The sequence below is a fragment of the Phyllostomus discolor genome, chromosome X (genome assembly GCF_004126475.2).
Source record: "Phyllostomus discolor isolate MPI-MPIP mPhyDis1 chromosome X, mPhyDis1.pri.v3, whole genome shotgun sequence".
Lineage (NCBI taxonomy): Eukaryota > Metazoa > Chordata > Mammalia > Chiroptera > Phyllostomidae > Phyllostomus > Phyllostomus discolor.
Window position 1 is genome coordinate 97,490,708 of NC_050198.1, and position 17,327 is coordinate 97,508,034.

Genomic DNA, 17,327 nt, shown 5'->3' on the forward strand with positions numbered 1-17,327 from the left:
CAAAAACAAAAGTGGTTTGCAAAGTTTTGTGCTGGAGATCTCTCACTGGATGATGCTCCACAGTTGGGTAGACCCATTGAAGTTGACAGCGATCAAATAGAGACATTCATTGAGAACAAGCAACATTCTACCATGCAGGAGATAGCAGACATACTGAAAATAACCAATAAAGTTATTGGTGAAAATGAAAAATGTGTCCTGTCTTTTACACAAGCTTTTTGGCCAACCCAATATATACAACTTTTATTTGTCAATTATATCAGTAAATTTGGGAAGAAAATCAGCTCGCATGGATTCAATAACTACTCTCTGTCAGGTACAGTGCTATGTAGAAGTAAGACACAGTCTCTGTGCTCAAGGAGTTTATAGACTAAATGAAGAGAGATATATGTGAAAATAATAAATGCCATTCAATGGAATAATTGCTTAGTATGCAGACTGCACTCATTCTGCATCCCTCCCTACCACTCTACTGAGACCATTTTTGTCAGGGTTACCAGCAATCTCCATGTGGCCAAACCAAATGGCCAGCCATTCCCCTGTTCTCACCATACTCAGTTTGTGCACAGCATTTGCCACAGTTGATTAACTCTTTCTTCTTGAAACATTTTATTTACTTGGCTTTCAGGACACCAAACACTCCTTTGACCTCACTGGACATATCTGTCTTAGTCTGCTCTTCTAGCTTTCGTTCTTTTTCCAACTCCTACATGTTGGAAGGTCCCAGATTTTTTTGCAAGTCCACTTCTCTGTTTGTTTCCTGTATGACCTCATTCAATTTCACAACTTTAAAGTATCTTAAATTTGAGGATTATTTTCAAATTTATGTATCTTGGACTGTTATTGCCCCTCTATTTCTATCTCAAATCCCTGTCCAGTAGTTATCCTTGGATAACTCATGGGAATCTCCATGAGTTAGGACATTTAAAAGGACAAATGCCAGCCTGTGCTGGGTAGCTCAGTTGGTTAGAATGTCATCATGATACGCCAAGGTTGTGAGTTCGATCCCCGGTCAGGGCACATACAAGAAACAACCAATGAATGCATAAATAAGTTGAACAAAAAATCAATATCTTTCTCTCAAATCAATCAATAAAATTTTTCAGAGACTAAAATATAAAATAAAATGATAAATGCTGTATGATCTCATTTATATGTGGAATCTAGTCAACAAAATAAATGAACAAACAAAATAGAAACAGAAGCATAGATACATAGAACAGACTGACAGCTCTCAGAGGGGAGGAAGGTGGGGGGCTGGGTGAAAATGGTGAAGGGATTAAGCCATATATATATATATGATACATAGACACAGAGAAGTGTGGTGATAGCCAGAGGGAAAGGGGGTGGGGAGGTGGAAGCTAGCAGGGGGGGTAAATGGACATGAGGGAGACTTGACTTTGGTGAAAGCACAATGGGGTGTGCAGATGATATATAATTATAATTGAGTGTACACTTGAAACCTGTATGGTTTCATTAGCCAATGTCACCCCAATAAATTCAATAAAATAAAAATATTAAAATAAAAAATACAAAAACACAATTGTTGATTCCATAGTTTTCCTCAACTTACTCTTACTCTAGTCTCCCCCATCCAATTGTTAAGTCACCCAGTTGCTAAGGTCAAGAACTTTGGAATCTTCCTTGATTACTTTCTTTCCCTTTTACCTTACATCTAATCCATCAGCAATTCCTGTTAGCAAAAGCTGTCTTTATACCCCAGACCATGATGAAGTCTATTTTATTTAATTTTAATAGAGGGGAAGGGAGAGAGAAGGAACATCAGTGTGTGGTTGCCTTTCACATGGCCCCCTACTTGGGACCTGGCTGGCAACCCAGGCATGCGTCCTGACTGGGAATTGAACCAGTGACCCTTTGCTTTGCAGGCTGGCACTCAATCCACTGAACCATACCAGCTAGGGCATAGATACTACTTTTTAATACCCCAAAACAGCCCAAATCTGTTTGATTGGCAAATTTCTACTGTTCAAAGCATGTTATTAACAATAGTCATCATGCTGTATATTACATATCCAGACTTACTCATTCTCCATAACTGCCACTTTGTGTCCTTTGAGCAACATCTCCCTGTTCCCCAAACCCCTCCTATCCCCTGGTAATTACCATTCCTCTCCCTTCTTCTATGCATTCAACATTTTAGACTCTACATATAAATGAGCTCATGTTGTTGTCATTTTTTCTTTTTATGTCTGGCTTATTTCACTTAGCATAATTTCTTCCATATTGTTCCAAATTATAGGACATCATTCTTTTTGAGGCTTAAATAGCCAATTTTCTTGACCCATTCATCTGTCAGTAGACTCTTATGTTGTTTCCATGACTTATTATCCTTTGAATTATAGAAATCCTAAGTGGGTATGAATCTGTACTCACTCAGTCTTCATCACTTCCCATGTGAGGTAGGTATATTGAGATCCATTTTATAGTGAAGGCATCAGAGGCTTAGAGAAGTTGAGTAGTTTGCCCAATTCCCATAGCTACTAAATGATGGAGTAACAGTTTGTATTCATCTGATTCTAGAGCTCCTTTGTGTACTATAATATTGTACTCCCTGTAACCTACCTGAACACTATTCTTAGAAGGAACCAATTCGTCTACTCACCTGCACTCACCATGGCTCTTTACCAGTAGCCGTTCATTATTTTTCCCCTAAATTTTTTGTCCCAATTGTATATACAATAGCATTTTAGTCAGTGCTTCCACCAGCATCATGGAGTTCTTCATATCTGCACATACAAGCTCTGTCTGCCCACCCACTTAACATGTCTTGAATCTGTCTCTTTTTGCTGTTGCTGCTGCCCCATTTTAGATCCTTCTCATCAGCAGTCCCCTATCTGGTCTTCCTACCTCTGATTTCTCTAATCCACTCTACTTTTCATAATGAATTTAAAAAGATACTCTAAAAACACATGTAATAATGCCATTTCCATGCAAAAAACTTAGGGTCCTCTGCACTCCAATGATAAAGTTCATATTCCTGAACATAACATTTATGCCCTTCAAAATATAGCCCGCAACTCCCCTGATAAACCTCATCTCCAGCTACCAACACTTTTCATATAAAAGTGGTTTCTAGTGCAGGCTGCGAACCAAAGTGTCGCAGGTTCGATTCCCAATCAGGGCACATGCCTGGGTTGCAGACCATGGCCCCCAGGAACCGCACATTGATGTTTCTTTCTCTCTCTCTTTCTCCCTCCCTTCCCTCTCTAAAAAATAAATAAAAATAAAATCTTAAAAAAAAGTGGTTTCTATGATCATGCCACACTAAGCTTTTTGTTTTTATTTTACATTTACTTAGACCATGATCTTTCACCCCTCCAAGTTGTTCCGTGTCTGAAATCTCCTTCTCCCTTTTGTCCACCTATTGTAATCCTGGAACTGCCAGCTCAGATGTGACCTATTTTACAAGATCTTCTACAGCCCATCAGGCAGAATTAGTACTGTCCTCCTCATAGCACTTATTTTCATGATTCTACTTGTGTGATAATAGTTGATTTATCTCTCTTGCTGGACTAGTGTGCAGCCTCTAAAAGTTCCTCCCCACCACTTACCCACACATAGAAGAGAGGCCCCCACTTGGCGACTTGCCTAGTGAGGCCTCCCTGCTTGATAAGGATTTATTCCCTGTTCTCGGCAGTTTCTGAAGCTGCTCTGTGTGTTTTCCTTTGGAAACAGATGTCTGTTTAGGAAAAAGCGATGATACTGAGCTCTCATTATTTGAAGGAGCGATGAGCTCTCTCTTCAGAAAGAGTGTGGACTCTGGAAACAGACTTCAAGCTTTGAAAACGAGGTCTGACACACTGGTTTTGTAACATTGAGCCTCTTAGTGCCCTAGATTCCTTATCTGTAAAGGGACACTAATAAGAGTTTACTTACTACTTTATAGACTAGTTTTGAAGATTACATGAGATAATCCATGTATAGTATTTAGACCACGGCCTGGCACAGAGAAAGTGCTCAAATAATGGTATTTGTTATCATTACCATAATTATCACTGTCAGTATAATTATCATCACCACTTTATCGTTAATAATCAACATAACTCAAAAACTGGAAATGGTTACCCTGAGCCTAAGGGCCTAATTCCAGAGTCCCCGTTGCTGCTGTCTTTCCATTCCCTTTTTCTGTGAGCTAGGAAAAGATCCTTTCCCATGTGGAAGTAGTGACATCTCTGACACTGTAGGTGAACAGCTGGGTGGGACTGTACTCCTACACTGTATTAAGATGATGATGATTCTGTCAGGACCTGTAGGGCATGGCCAGTCCTTGTTGTAGCCCCTCAAAGAGAGCAGGGATGGAACTTTCTAGGGATTCTCCACCTGGATCCGGAAGTATGCAGATGGAAACATGTAACTGAGGTGTTGGGCCCAGAGCATATGGGAGAAGGAATTCCTGTCACCGATCACTTCCTTGGTTTGAGGGTGAATGTGCTTGTAGGCATTCCTGGGTGCTGGAGGTTTAAAGGTGGCGCTCACCACAAGGCATGTCCTGGAAGCACGTGACCTAGTTACACAGCACTCCTGTGTTTATGTCCCTGCTAATATTTGTGAGCCTTTGGTAATTTTCTTGTTTGGTTGCTCTAGTGTTGTAGCATTTGTGTTAGGATTAAGACAGTCAGGGTGGTATATCTACCCTGGGGCCAGAGCAGGGGAAGTGTGGTGGAACTCCTCTTGGCCCTGACCCCTGTGCTGATGGCAGCAGTGATTGGGGAGAGGTTCCCGAGGAGAAGAAGTCTCTTTGGGGCGGGTGGGGGGAATCTTTGTAGCAAGACTTAGCCCTTCATTCCCACATGGAAACTTTTGCCTCACTGCCCACTTGGAGCATGAGAGTATAAATAGTACCTAACAATTACTGAGTGTTTATTACGTATCAGCTTCTGAAATAAGTGTACCATCTCTTGTAATCCTCGCCACAACCTTGAGAGGTAGGTACTGTTATTCCCATGTCACTGTGGAGAAAATCTGATGTACAGAGAGATTATGAACTTTGCCAAGATACCAGAGTCGGTAAGACGCAGCACTAAGAATCAGACCTGGGCACCTAGCTTCAGAGCCTGCATTTCTTTGAACATTTTGTGATGCAGAGTTTCAAGCATAAACATAAGTTGAAAAACAGAAACGATAGCATTCTCCCCATGTACCTATTACCCAGCATTGACATTTAGCACCCTCCGTCTGGTCGCGTTCCATCTACACCCTACCTGCTGCTCCAACCCATTCCTCGTGCCACTCCATCCACAAATGTTTCAGTGTGTAGCTCTAAATGATTGACACCCTTGTTAACCAAAATCACAATGCCATCACTGTACCTAAAAGAAAAGGAAAAAACAACAATAACAACAGTAATCCCTTAAGATCACTGCCTATCTAATTAGGATTCAAATTCTCATTTTCTCATATTTCCTGTTTTTAAAAACCAGGATCTAAATAAGATCCAGGTATTACAATTGGTTGACGTGTCTCCTGGGTCTCATTTAAGGGACTAGAACTTGTGTTCTTAACCACTATATTCTGACCCAGGTTTTCTGTTACTAAGGAAGGCGACAGTCTCCTTATAGAATGAGTTCTCAACCAGGGAATCAAGAAGAGTTTCTGGGTACTATATTGTTTTGAAAATTAGTTTTAAAAATTTTGAAGGTACTTCTGTAGGCTAATTTTTTTAGGGAGAGTATCTCTGGCTCTCATTACAGTCTGAAATGTTTAAGTAAGTAAAACTCAGAACAACAGAAGCGTGTGCTATTGTCACAGGGAATTGTAGACAACAAAAGCTACAAGAACATAAAATGGCTAGTTGGGTATTTTTTTTTTAATGAGGATGAGGAAGGAAGTTAAATTCTGTCAAGTTTATTAACCTGAAATTTGAGAGATCTTTACAAATTACTTTTCAAGGCAATATAAATAGTTAAGGAGTAATCGATGTCTTTTTTAAAAAGTTAATAGAATATATAGTTGATTAGGGACTCTTAACTTCCTTTTCAATTACATGTACCTTTTTAAAAAGGCATCTTGGTGTATTGTGGTGAAAATCATACTTGGATCTTGAATTGAATTCCCTATTTGATGTGACTTGTGACCCCCATGTGAACTGGGGTATGAACAGACTGATTTTGTGGAATATTGTTGATTTTATCCACCCAATATGTACAATTTTTCAATACCACATATGCATGTATAAAACAAAAACATGATAAAGGTTATCATTAATCTTCCCTCTTTGCATCAACTTTTCCTAGGTGAAATCCCACATCAAACACCCAATGGTACTATCGCCAACAGTATAGAACCCCCCAAACTGCCACAGTATCCCAACCTGCCTATTCAGAAGAGTGGGGAAGCTGATCCTGGGAGGAAGTCGCCAAGCAGGCTTGTTTCAGACGGCAAATTGGATTCCTGCCCTGAGGTGGACGTCGGGAAGTTGGTGTTTAGGCTGCAGGATGGAGGGACCAAGGCCATGCCGAAGGCCACCAATGGACCTGTGCCGGGCTCTGGGCCCACAAAAGCCCCCTCTTTCCACATAAAGAGACCAGCTCCTCGGCCACAGCCTTATCCCAAGGAGGGTAAGTGCCTACAAATCCCACGGGAACCAGAACTGAACATAACCACTTTGCACTTTGAGATCTTTCTAAAATGGGAGATATTTAAGTAGAAATCTGTTCCATTTTACTAGCACTAATATTGGAATGGTAGTAAAGGAACATAAAAACCATTCACAATGATTACCAGAATGTAAGCTCCAGGAGGACAGGGATATTTAGCCTGTTTTACTTACCTCTGTATTCTAAGTGCTCAGAACAATGCCTAACTGTCACATAGTGGGCAGTCATTAGTTTTGGAGTAAATTAATAATAGTTGTTATTTATTAAGATTATTATTGCTGCTCTTGTCATGTATTAAACATCTTCTATGTGCCTGGCATTGTACTAGGTACTGGAACGCTATGTTTGATCCTCAGAACCTTACCGTGAAGAATGTATTATTGTTGTTTATTTATTTATTTATTTATTTTTAGAGAGGGAAGGGAGGGAGAGAGAGAGAGAGAGAGAGAGAGAGAGAGAGAGAGAGAGAGAGAGAGAGAGAGAGAGAGAGAGAGAGAGAGAGAGAGAGAGGGAGAGGGAGAGGGAGAGAAACATCAATGTGAGGTTGCTGGGGGTTATGGCCTGCAACCCAGGCATGTACCCTGGCTGGGAATCGAACCTGGGACACTTTGGTTCCCAGCCCGCGTTCAATCCACTGAGCTACACCAGCCAGGGCTTGTTGTTTTTTATTTCTACTAGAAATCTGAGGCTGCTAATGGTAAGTGACTTGCCAGATGCTACTAACTGGCAGAGCTGTGTACCAAATCTCACCAAGCCTGGTAGGCACCGAAGCCTATGGTTTTGTTTTGTTTTTTCCCGATCAGGTACAACTACCACTTGAGCTTTATATATGAGAAGCTTTGAATCTGTGAACTGTTGTTTTCTTCGTCTCACTCTCCAGTTTCATAGAAATAGGGACACAGGGACACAAACTCTGCAAAACTCTGAACTTTTAAAATTACAAATTCAAGATGTGGCTGGTTCTGCAAATGTAATCAGCTATTACACGCAGAGACTCATGTAGGGAGGTAGGGAATTTGGGGGGGGAGTATACGTGTCTGAAGATAGTATGGTATAATGGAAAGAAATGTGGACTTTGATATCTCAGAGGCTTAGATCCAAGCCCTGATTCTTTTACTTGCTAGCTAGATAAACTTGTAAAAACATGCCTTATGTTTTATATCCTGTCTTGTTCCAAAAAGGGTTTAAGGTATTTCATAATGTAGAAAAATATAAGAACTTAAAACAGTAAGAGCAATTTACTCAATAAACACATATGTATTGAGTACTTCCTGTGTGCCTGGCCCCGATCTCTGTGTTGAGGATGTCAGAGTAAGACAGACAAGGTCCCTGCCTGCTTGAGACTTTTATCAGGATTTAGCTAAACCGTGGCCTTAAATGGTTGAAAAAACTCAAGAGAAAAATAACGTCATAACAAGAGAAGTATATGAAATTCCCATTTCCATGTGCAAGGACACAGGCCCCTTCATTTACATATTGCCTGCAGCTGCTTTCACACTACAATAGCAGAACTGAGCACTGGCAATGCAGACTTTGGAGCCTTCAAAGCCTAAAGTGTTAACTATCTGATACTTGACAGAAAAAGTTTACTGACCTCTGCTTTAGATTCTAGAGTATAGGTAAGACAAGTTGAGGCCAAGAGGGAGAGATGGTATAATAGCAGGAAGATGGAAAGAATGGAGTTCATACTCAAAATGTTTCCCGTGAAGCCTTACCCGCTTGCTGGAACATTTGGCTCCAAACATTCTAGAGAAAACAAAAAGAGGGAAAAAACACAATGGTTATCTAAGTCCAAGTTTTAAAGGTAACAACAACAAGCCAGTTGTTCAAGTAAAGCATGACTCTTCTGCTTTTGAGGCCAGAGAATGTTTCTGAGAAGCGTTTTCTTCCATAGGCTGTTACGTATAACAGGGCACAATTCACTGAAAGCTCTTCACTGGGGGTCCCTTAAGATTTTCCCGATGTTTAACTTACTCTGCATTTCTTCTCTGGCTCAATCCGCTGATGCATCTGTATGGTTATAGTTAAGCTATTTAACCTCTTTGCACCTTGGTTTCCATGCCTATAAATGGGAGAAACAGCTCACTGCTCAGAATTATTGCTACGGTTAAAAATGAATAACAAAAAAAATATCTGACATAAATCAATATTCAAAATGTGCTATTAATTCCCTGCCCCTGCCCTTTCGCTCTATAAGATTTGCCTCTTCTGGGAAGTAGCCAAGTAAGGCCAGACTTCTATGTAGACATCTGCTTCAATTTATGTCCTATATTGACCTTCACATCAATCTGGTAGAGAGTTTGTGTAACTTAGCTTATGTTCATCACAGTAAAGTTTGTCTTGCCTGTCGCCAAGCCTTAAGGTCAGTCAGCCAGATCCTGTGAACTCAGCACACGCAGTAACTTAGCCCTCCCTATCAGTTCCACTGAAACCAACTTCTGTGGCAAAGCTAAATCCCTGCGGCGTTCCCTTCATCCCCTTCCTCCACATGGCTGGTAGCTTCTGCTCTGATCTAATGGTTTCAGTTACTATAAGTACTGATCTTACAGTAACTTCAGCGTCAGCCAGAGTATAGAAATTTCTGCCACAGCATCGCCTGGCTTTGCTTTTTGCCTCAAATAAGTTAGCAACAGGCTGCTGTGACGCAGCTTTTTTTGAAGTGCCATACCTCCAGCCTTGGTCACAGAAAGCATGACTGAGATGGTAAGTCTGGCCTTGATGGGAAATTAATCAAACCTCCGCTGTTGCCTTTTTGAACCTTGCCCGCTCCCACCTCCTATTCTCCCCATTCTCCCATTTTGGCTGCACCTCCGATGATAGATTATAGGCATGAGAGCAGATATCAATCAGGCCGAAGCTGTAAAAAGCTGACTCCAAGCTGTAAGTGGTAGTTGTCAGTCCCAGGTGCTAGTCAGCAGCTTGAATGGCAGTGTCAGAGGAAGGGAGCTGTCACCCCAGCTGACCTACTCTACACCTTGCAGTTGTCACTCCTTTTCACCTGTGTTCAGAGCTTTACTTGTCATCCTGAGGGTCACTGCATAGACCCCATTGCTTTAGTAATCCAACTATGCCAGTCCTCTACCTTTGCCCCTTGTATTGATTCAACATTCGAGTGGACTTGATAGTCTCCATATTTGTTCATAGCAATTAAAAATAGCAACAGCAAGGTGCACGTTAGTTTGCTTTGTTCCGTGGAAGTCAACTTTATAATAAGATAAGTATTGTTTGCTGATGTAACTTTGTCAAGGGCTCTTTTTTATTCCAGACATGGGACCACAGACTTTCTCTTCTTCTGTTGTATCTATCTAATCATTATGATAGGCCTATGAGATAGGTTTTATTCTCCCTATCTCATACATGGAGAAACTGAGGCTTGGCAAAGTGAAATAAATTGCCTAGCCAACCAAGTAGTAAGATGTGCTCATGGGGCTGGAACCTAGACTCCTTGGGTACCACAGTTCTATTTTTATTTATTTTTATTTATTTATTTTTATTTTAATCATTGTTCAAGTACAGTTTTCTCCCCCCTACTCCCGTTCCAGCCCCTCCAGCCAACCCTCCCCCCTTCCCCCCATTACCCCCCCACCCCTAGTTTTTGTCCATGTGTCCTCCAAATTTGTTCCTGTAATCCCTACCCATTCCCCCCTGAAATTCCCTCTTCTCTCCCCTCTGGCCACTGTCAGACTATCCCCTATTTCAGTGTCTTTGGTTATATTTTGCTAGTTTTTTTTTTTGTTTGTTTTGTTTTGTTGTTTAGATTCCTGTTAAAGGTGATATCATGTGGTATTTGTCTTTCACTGCCTGGCTTGTTTCACTTAGCATAATGCCTTCCAGCTCCATCCATGCTGTTGCAAAGGGTAGGAGCTCCTTCTTTCTTTCTGCTGCATAGAATTCCATTGTGTAAATGTACCATAGTTTTTTGATCCATTCATTTACTGATGGGCATCTAGGTTGCTTCCAGCACCTAGCAATTGTAAATTGTGCTGCTATGAACATCGGGGTGCAAAGGTTCTTTTGTATTGGTGTTTTAGTGTTCTTAGGATAGAGTCCCAGCAATGGAATTGCTGGGTCAAAAGGCAGATCCATTTTTAGTTTTCTGAGGAAGTTCCAAACTGCTTTCCATAGTGGTTATACCAGTCTGCAGTCCCACCAACAGTGCACTAGGGACCCCCTTTCTCCACATCCTCTCCAACACTTGTTGTTTGTTGCTTTGTTTATGATGGCCATTCTGACTGGTGTGAAGTGGTATCTCATTGTGGTTTTAATCTGCATCTCTCTGATGGCTAGCGATATTGAGCATCGCTTCATGTGTCTTTGGGTTTTCTGTATGTCCTCCTTGGAGAAGTAAGTGTCTGTTCAAGTCCTTTGGCCATTTTTTAATTGGGTTACTTGTCTTCTTAGAGTAGAGTCATGTAAGTTCTTTATATATTTTGGAGATTAAACCCTTGTCTGAGGTATCATTGGCAAATATGTTTTCCCATACAGTTGGTTCTCTTTTTATTTTGATATTGTTTTCCTTAGCTGTGCAAAAGCTTTTAATTTTGATGAGGTCCCATTTGTTTATTCTTTCCTTCATGTCCCTTGCTCTAGGAGACAAGTCAGTGAAAAAGTTTCTGTGTGAAATATCTGAGATTTTCCTACCTACGTTCTCTTCTAGGACTTTAATGGTGTCACGTTTTATATTTAAGTCTTTTATCCACCTTGAATCTATTTTTGTATAAGGTGTAAGTTGGTGCTCGAGTTTCATTTTTTTTGCACGTAGCTGTCCAGTTCTCCCAACACCATTTGTTGAAGAGGCTATTTTTATTCCATTTTATGTTGCTGCTTCCTTTGTCAAATATTAATTGACCGTAGAGGCTTGGGTTTATTCTGGGCTCTCTGTTCTGTTCCATTGGTCTATGTGCCTGTTTTTATGCCAGTACCAGGCTGTTTTGATTACAGTGGCCTTGTAGTATAGTTTAGTGTCAGGTATTGTGATTCCTCCTACTTTACTCTTCTTTCTCAAAATTGCAGCAGCTATTCGGAGTCGTTTATGGTTCCATATAAATTGTTGAAGTGTTTGTTCTATGTCTGTGAAATATGCCATTGGTACTTTAATAGGTATTGCATTGAATGTGTAAATTGCTTTTGGTAGTATGGACATTTTAATGATATTAATTCTTCCAATCCATGAACACGGTATATGTTTCCATTTGTTTGTGTCTTCCTTGATTTCTCTCCTCAGTGTTATGTAGTTTTCTGAATACAGGTCTTTTACCTCTTTGGTTAGGTTTATTCCTAGGTATTTTATTTTTCTTTTTGCTATTTCAAATGGAATTTTTTTCTTGATTTCTGCTTCTGCTGTTTCATTGTTGGTGTACAGAAATGCCTTTGATTTCTGGATATTGACTTTGTATCCCGCTGTTTTACCAAATTCATTTATTAGGTCAAGCAGTTTTTTGGTGGAGTCTATAGGATTTTCTATGTACACTATCATGTCATCTGCGAACAGTGACAGTTTTGTTTCCTCCTTTCCGATTTGGATTCCTTTTATTTCTTTTTCTTGTCTGATTGCTGTGGCTAGAACATCCAGTACTATATTGAATAGAAGTGGTGAAAGTGGACATCCTTGTCTTGTTCCTGTTCTTAGTGGAAAAGATTTTAATTTTTTCCCATTGAGTATAATGTTGGCTGTAGGTTTCTCATATATGGCCTTTATTATGTTGAGGAATGCTTCCTCTATTCCCACTTTACTGAGTGTTTTTATCATGAATGGGTGCTGTACCTTATCAAATACTTTTTCTGCATCTATTGATATGATCATGTGGTTTTTGTCTTTGCTTTTGTTTATGTGATGTATTACATTTACTGATTTGCGAATATTGTACCATCCTTGCATACCTGGAATGAATCCCACTTGGTCATGGTGTATGGTCTTCTTAATGTACTGTTGGATGCGGTTTGCCAGTATCTTGTTGAGGATTTTAGCGTCAATGTTCATCAGCTATATTGGCCTGTAGTTTTCTTTCTTTGTTGTGTCTTTATCTGGTTTTGGAATTAAGATGATGTTGGCCTCATAAAAAGAGTTTGGGAGTCTTCCATCTTTTTGGATTTTTTGAAATAGTCTGTGAAGGATAGGTGTTAGTTCTTCCTTAAATGCTTTGTAGAATTCTCCTGTGAAACCACCTGGTCCAGGGCTTTTGTGTGTTGGGAGTTTTTTGATTACTGCTTCAATTTCTTTTGCTGTTATTGGTTTGTTCAGGCTTTCTGCTTCCATTTTATTGAGTTTTGGGAGGTTATATTTTTCTAGAAATTTGTCCATTTCTTCTAGGTTTTCAAATTTCTTGGCATACAGCTCTTTGTAGTAATTTGTTACAATCCTTTGTATTTCTGTGGTATCTGTTGTAATCTCTCCTCTTTCATTTCTGATTGTGTTTATTTGGGTTTTCTCTCTTTTTTTCTTGATGAGTCTGCTTAAAGGCTTGTCGATTTTGTTTATCTTTTCAAAGAACCAACTCTTGGATTCATTGATCTTTAGAATTGTGCTTTTAGTCTCTATGTCATTTACTTCTGCTCTGATCTTGGTTATTTCCTTCCTTCTGCTTGCTCTGAGCTGTCTTTGTTGTTGTTCCTCGAGTTCTTGTAGACGTAGGGTTAGGTTGTTTGTTTGGAATGTTTCTAACTTTTTTAGGTGGGCCTGTATCACTATGATCTTCCCTCTCAGGACTGCCTTGGCTGTGTCCCATAAGTTTTGGGTTGTTGTGAGTTCGTTTTCATTTGTTTCCAAAAACCGTTTGATTTCTTCCCTAATATCATTCTTGACCCATTCATTGTTTAATAGCATGCTGTTTAATCTCCATGAATTTGAGTGTTTTGGGTTTTTTTCCTTGGGGTTGGTTTCTAGTTTCAGTGCCTTGTGATCTGAGAAATTGCTTGGTATGATTTCAATTTTTTTGAAATTGTTGAGGCTTGTTTTGTGTCCTATCATGTGGTCAATCTTTGAAAATGTTCCATGTACATTTGAAAAAAATGTGTATTTAGCTTCTTTGGGATGGAGGGTTCTGTAAATATCGGTAAAGCCCAGTTCGTCTAGTGTATTGTTCAATGCCTCAATATCTTTGTTGATATTTTGTTTGGAAGATCTGTCCATTTTTGATAGAGGGGTGTTAAAATCCCCCACAATAATTGTGTTGTTGTCCATATCTTTTTTGAAGTCCTCTAAGATTTTCTTTGTGTATTTGGGTGCTCCTATGTTGGGCGCATATATATTTACAATATTTATGTCTTCTTGGTGAATTCTTCCCTTGAGTATTATGAAATGACCTTCTGGGTCTCTCTTTATGGACCTTCTTTGGAAGTCTATTTTGTCAGATATGAGTATTGCTACCCCGGCTTTTTTTTCCTGTCCATTTGCTTGGAAAATTTGTTTCCAGCCCTTCACTTTCAACCTGTGCAGATCTTTTATCCTGAGGTGGGTCTCTTGTAGACAGCATATGTGTGGGTCATGTTTTCTTATCCAATCAGCTATTCTATGTCTTTTGATTGGAGCGTTTAATCCATTTACGTTTAAGGTTATTACTGATAGGTACTCATTCATTGCCTTTTATGTATGTGTGATCCTCTCTGACTCTCTCTTTTCCTTTCTTTCCTTAAAGCAGTCCCTTCAGCATCTCTTGCAGAGCTGGTTTAGTGGAGGTGTATTCTTTTAGACTTCTTTTGTCTGAGAAGCTTCTTATTTGGCCTTCTATCTTAATTGAGAGCCTTGCTGGGTAAAGTAGTCGTGGTTGCAGGCCTCTGGTTCTCATTACTTGGATTATTTCTTGCCATTCTCTTCTGGCTTGGAGTGTTTCCATTGAGAAGTCAGCTGTTAGCCTTATTGGGGCCCCCTTGTATGTTACTTCCTTTTTCTCCCTTGCTGCCTTTAAGATTCTCTCTTTGTCTTGAAATTTTGCCATTTTAATTATGATGTGTCTTGCGGTGGGCCTCTTTGGGTTCCTCTTGATTGGGACTCTCTGTGTTTCCTGTATTTGTGTGACTTTTTGTCTCATCAAATTAGGGAAGTTTTCCATCATCACTTGTTCAACTAGGTTTTCTATCCCTTGTTCTTCTTCTTCTCCTTCTGGTATCCCTATTATGCGGATATTATTACGTTTCATATTGTCTTGCATTTCTCTTAATCCCTCTTCATTTTTTCTGAGCCTCTTTTCCTTTTCTTGCTCTTTCTGGGTGTTTTCTTCTATTTTGTCCTCTAGCTCACTGATCCGATCTTCTGCTTCATCGATCCTGCTTTTCATTCCTTCTACTGTGTTCTTCAGTTCAGAAATTGTGTTCTTCATTTCCTCTTGGCCCTTGTTGAGAGTTTCTATTTCCTTTTTTATGCTGATGTAGTTTTCATTGAGTTCATTGTAGCTTCCCTGTAGACTCTCATAGCTCATTGTGAGCTCATTGAGCTTCCTGACAATCACTGCTTTGAATTCAATATCTGATAGTTGCATTGCCTCTGTTTCATTTAGCATTCCTTTTGAGGCTTCCTCCTTTCCTTGCATTTGGGGATTATTTCTTTGTCTTCCCATTGTTTGTGAGACTCTTCTTGTTCGCCTCAGCTTCTTATATTGATGTGTTCTGGCTCCCTGGGTTTATGATGTGAACTTCTTTAGTAGGGTAGCAGTGAGTTTCAGTGGTGCTGTTTCCTTGACCCCCCAAGCTCGCTGGTCTTGGGCTGTTGTTTAAGTTGGCTTTGTGTTTGCCTTTGGGTTTTGATTGTTGTTGAGTCTTTCTTTGGTGGTTCCTTCCCGCCAGTTGGTTAAATGTGGGTCACTCTGTCCACCACCTTCTGTATTTTGCTGTGCTGGTGAGGGCAGGTTGTGTTGAAGCTGGTTCTTCTTGTTGCAGCACTCCCCTTAGGATCCGTTCTTTGTTCTTTCGGTTCTGCCACAATCCTTGGTCCTCTGTTTTCAAAAATGCTGAAATATGTTGGTTGCTTGCCTTTCTACTCCATAGATTTGTCAGGATTTTCTCCCCTGAGCAGAGGAAAGCCAAATCTGCTCCTTCCTACTCCGACGCCATCTTAGATCCCAGAGTTCTATTTTTAAGTGGTTTTAGCTACCTTCCCTTTCCTGATTTCTAAGAAGGGACTAGTCACAGAACATGTATGAGTGACCCACAGACATGGACAGTGGTGTGGGAATGGACTGTGAGAGTGGGGGGGTGGGGTGGGCTGGGCAGAGGGCAAAGAAGAAAAAATTGGGACAACTGCAATAGAATAACAATAAAAAATTTAAAAATAAAAGTAATAATAATAAGAAAGAACCTTTCATTTGGGGGAAACAAAGTTATGCAAACCCAATTTCTCCCCTTCCTTTGAGGTTACTGTCTGTTACCAGGCCTGGCTTTGGAAAAAGGGCATTTGTGTAGCTTCTGCAAAGGGGCTTCAGGCTTTCCTTTGGGGAATGGGAGGGGAAGACATACACTTGCACATATTTGTTAACTTATTCAGACAGTGCTGTGCAGTGGGAGAGACAGAGATGAGAGTCCTTGGTTCCTGTTTTCCAGAGGCTCGTGGTGAGATTGGCATGTACGCAGTCAGTCCCACTCCAGTGAGACCCATGTTCCAGAGGGGTGAGAGCAAATTCCAGCAAGAGCAGAGGGCAAGGAGCCCTTGTCTGTGTCTGAGATTCTAAGATGAATGTGGGGAATACATCCACACTGGGACCCTATGCCATAAGGGTTTGGTGGGGTGGGGGCATCTTAGCTCTTTTCCTCTGTCTAATGGGAGAGAAAAGACTGTGTTCTCATGACGTGCTCTTGGGCTTGAAGAAATACTGCTTGTTAGGCCTTACCCCGCCCCAGGGCCACTGGTTCTCCACTGGGGTGTCTCGTGTTCTAAGTAGCATTTACATCTGCTCTAAAAGTATTAAGAACAGACTTGCTCTTGCAGTGTTGGGCTGTGCCGGCTATTATCTGGATTTTCTTGTTCGGACTCATTATGCTTTAGAAATCTACTGTGTTTGGTTTTCATTCTCTGCCTTTCCTGGAGCCTACCTCCAGATCGATCCAAAAGGGCAATTAGTGGCTAAAGGAGGTAAGAGGCTTTTAGGTGAGGTCGGGGCAGTGTCATAGAAAGAAAGATATAATTCTAGGAAACTGGGGAATCTACATGAGGAAACAGTCTCGCCTATTCTATGCCCTCAGGTTGGGTGTAGATGGCTATAAAGAAAGGTGGAAGACAGTTGTGTAAGGTTGAAGACTGATAGCTATCAGGTCTATGAATGCTAAGATTCTTTGGTTGTCATTTAACAGAGAATGGGGAAGGAGGGAGCAGGTTGGGCTGGAGAGGGAGGTCAAATGTGTAGTAAAAGTCAGGTTGTGGACCAAAGTTAAAGGGACAGTTTGGTTGAAAGACCATAGGCTGCAAAGGCTTAGTGGAGTCTCAGATGGGCCTTGGACTCTAGGGGCTCTGACATTTTAGTTTGAGTTCTGCGTCATCCTTGCTGTGGGACCTCAGACAGGCCACAGTCTCTCTGACCCTTCATTTTCTCATTTGTAACGTGAAGATAATAATTGTGCCCATAGGGCTGTCATAACAATGAAATATCTGAGCTCTTGCTTGGCACATGATGTGTACTCAGTGAAATGGCAGCAGTTGTTTTGCTTTTATAGGAGTCTAATTACTAACTACATGATCTTTGTTAGGCAAACCTCACTTCCTTGAGCCAGTTTTCTCAGCTGTAA

The 17,327-nt window shown here is 40.6% G+C and overlaps 1 protein-coding gene across 6 annotated transcripts in view; it reads left to right on the forward strand.

Annotated features, from left to right (window-relative positions):
* Positions 1–17,327, forward strand: part of OPHN1 (oligophrenin 1) — a 261,539-nt gene that overhangs the window by 230,124 nt on the left and 14,088 nt on the right. For all 6 annotated transcript variants that reach the window (XM_036016669.1, XM_028522526.2, XM_036016668.1 and 3 more), the window contains exon 21: positions 6,255–6,578. In XM_036016669.1, coding sequence (XP_035872562.1) covers positions 6,255–6,578 — 324 coding nt within the window. The remainder of the gene's footprint in view (positions 1–6,254; positions 6,579–17,327) is intronic.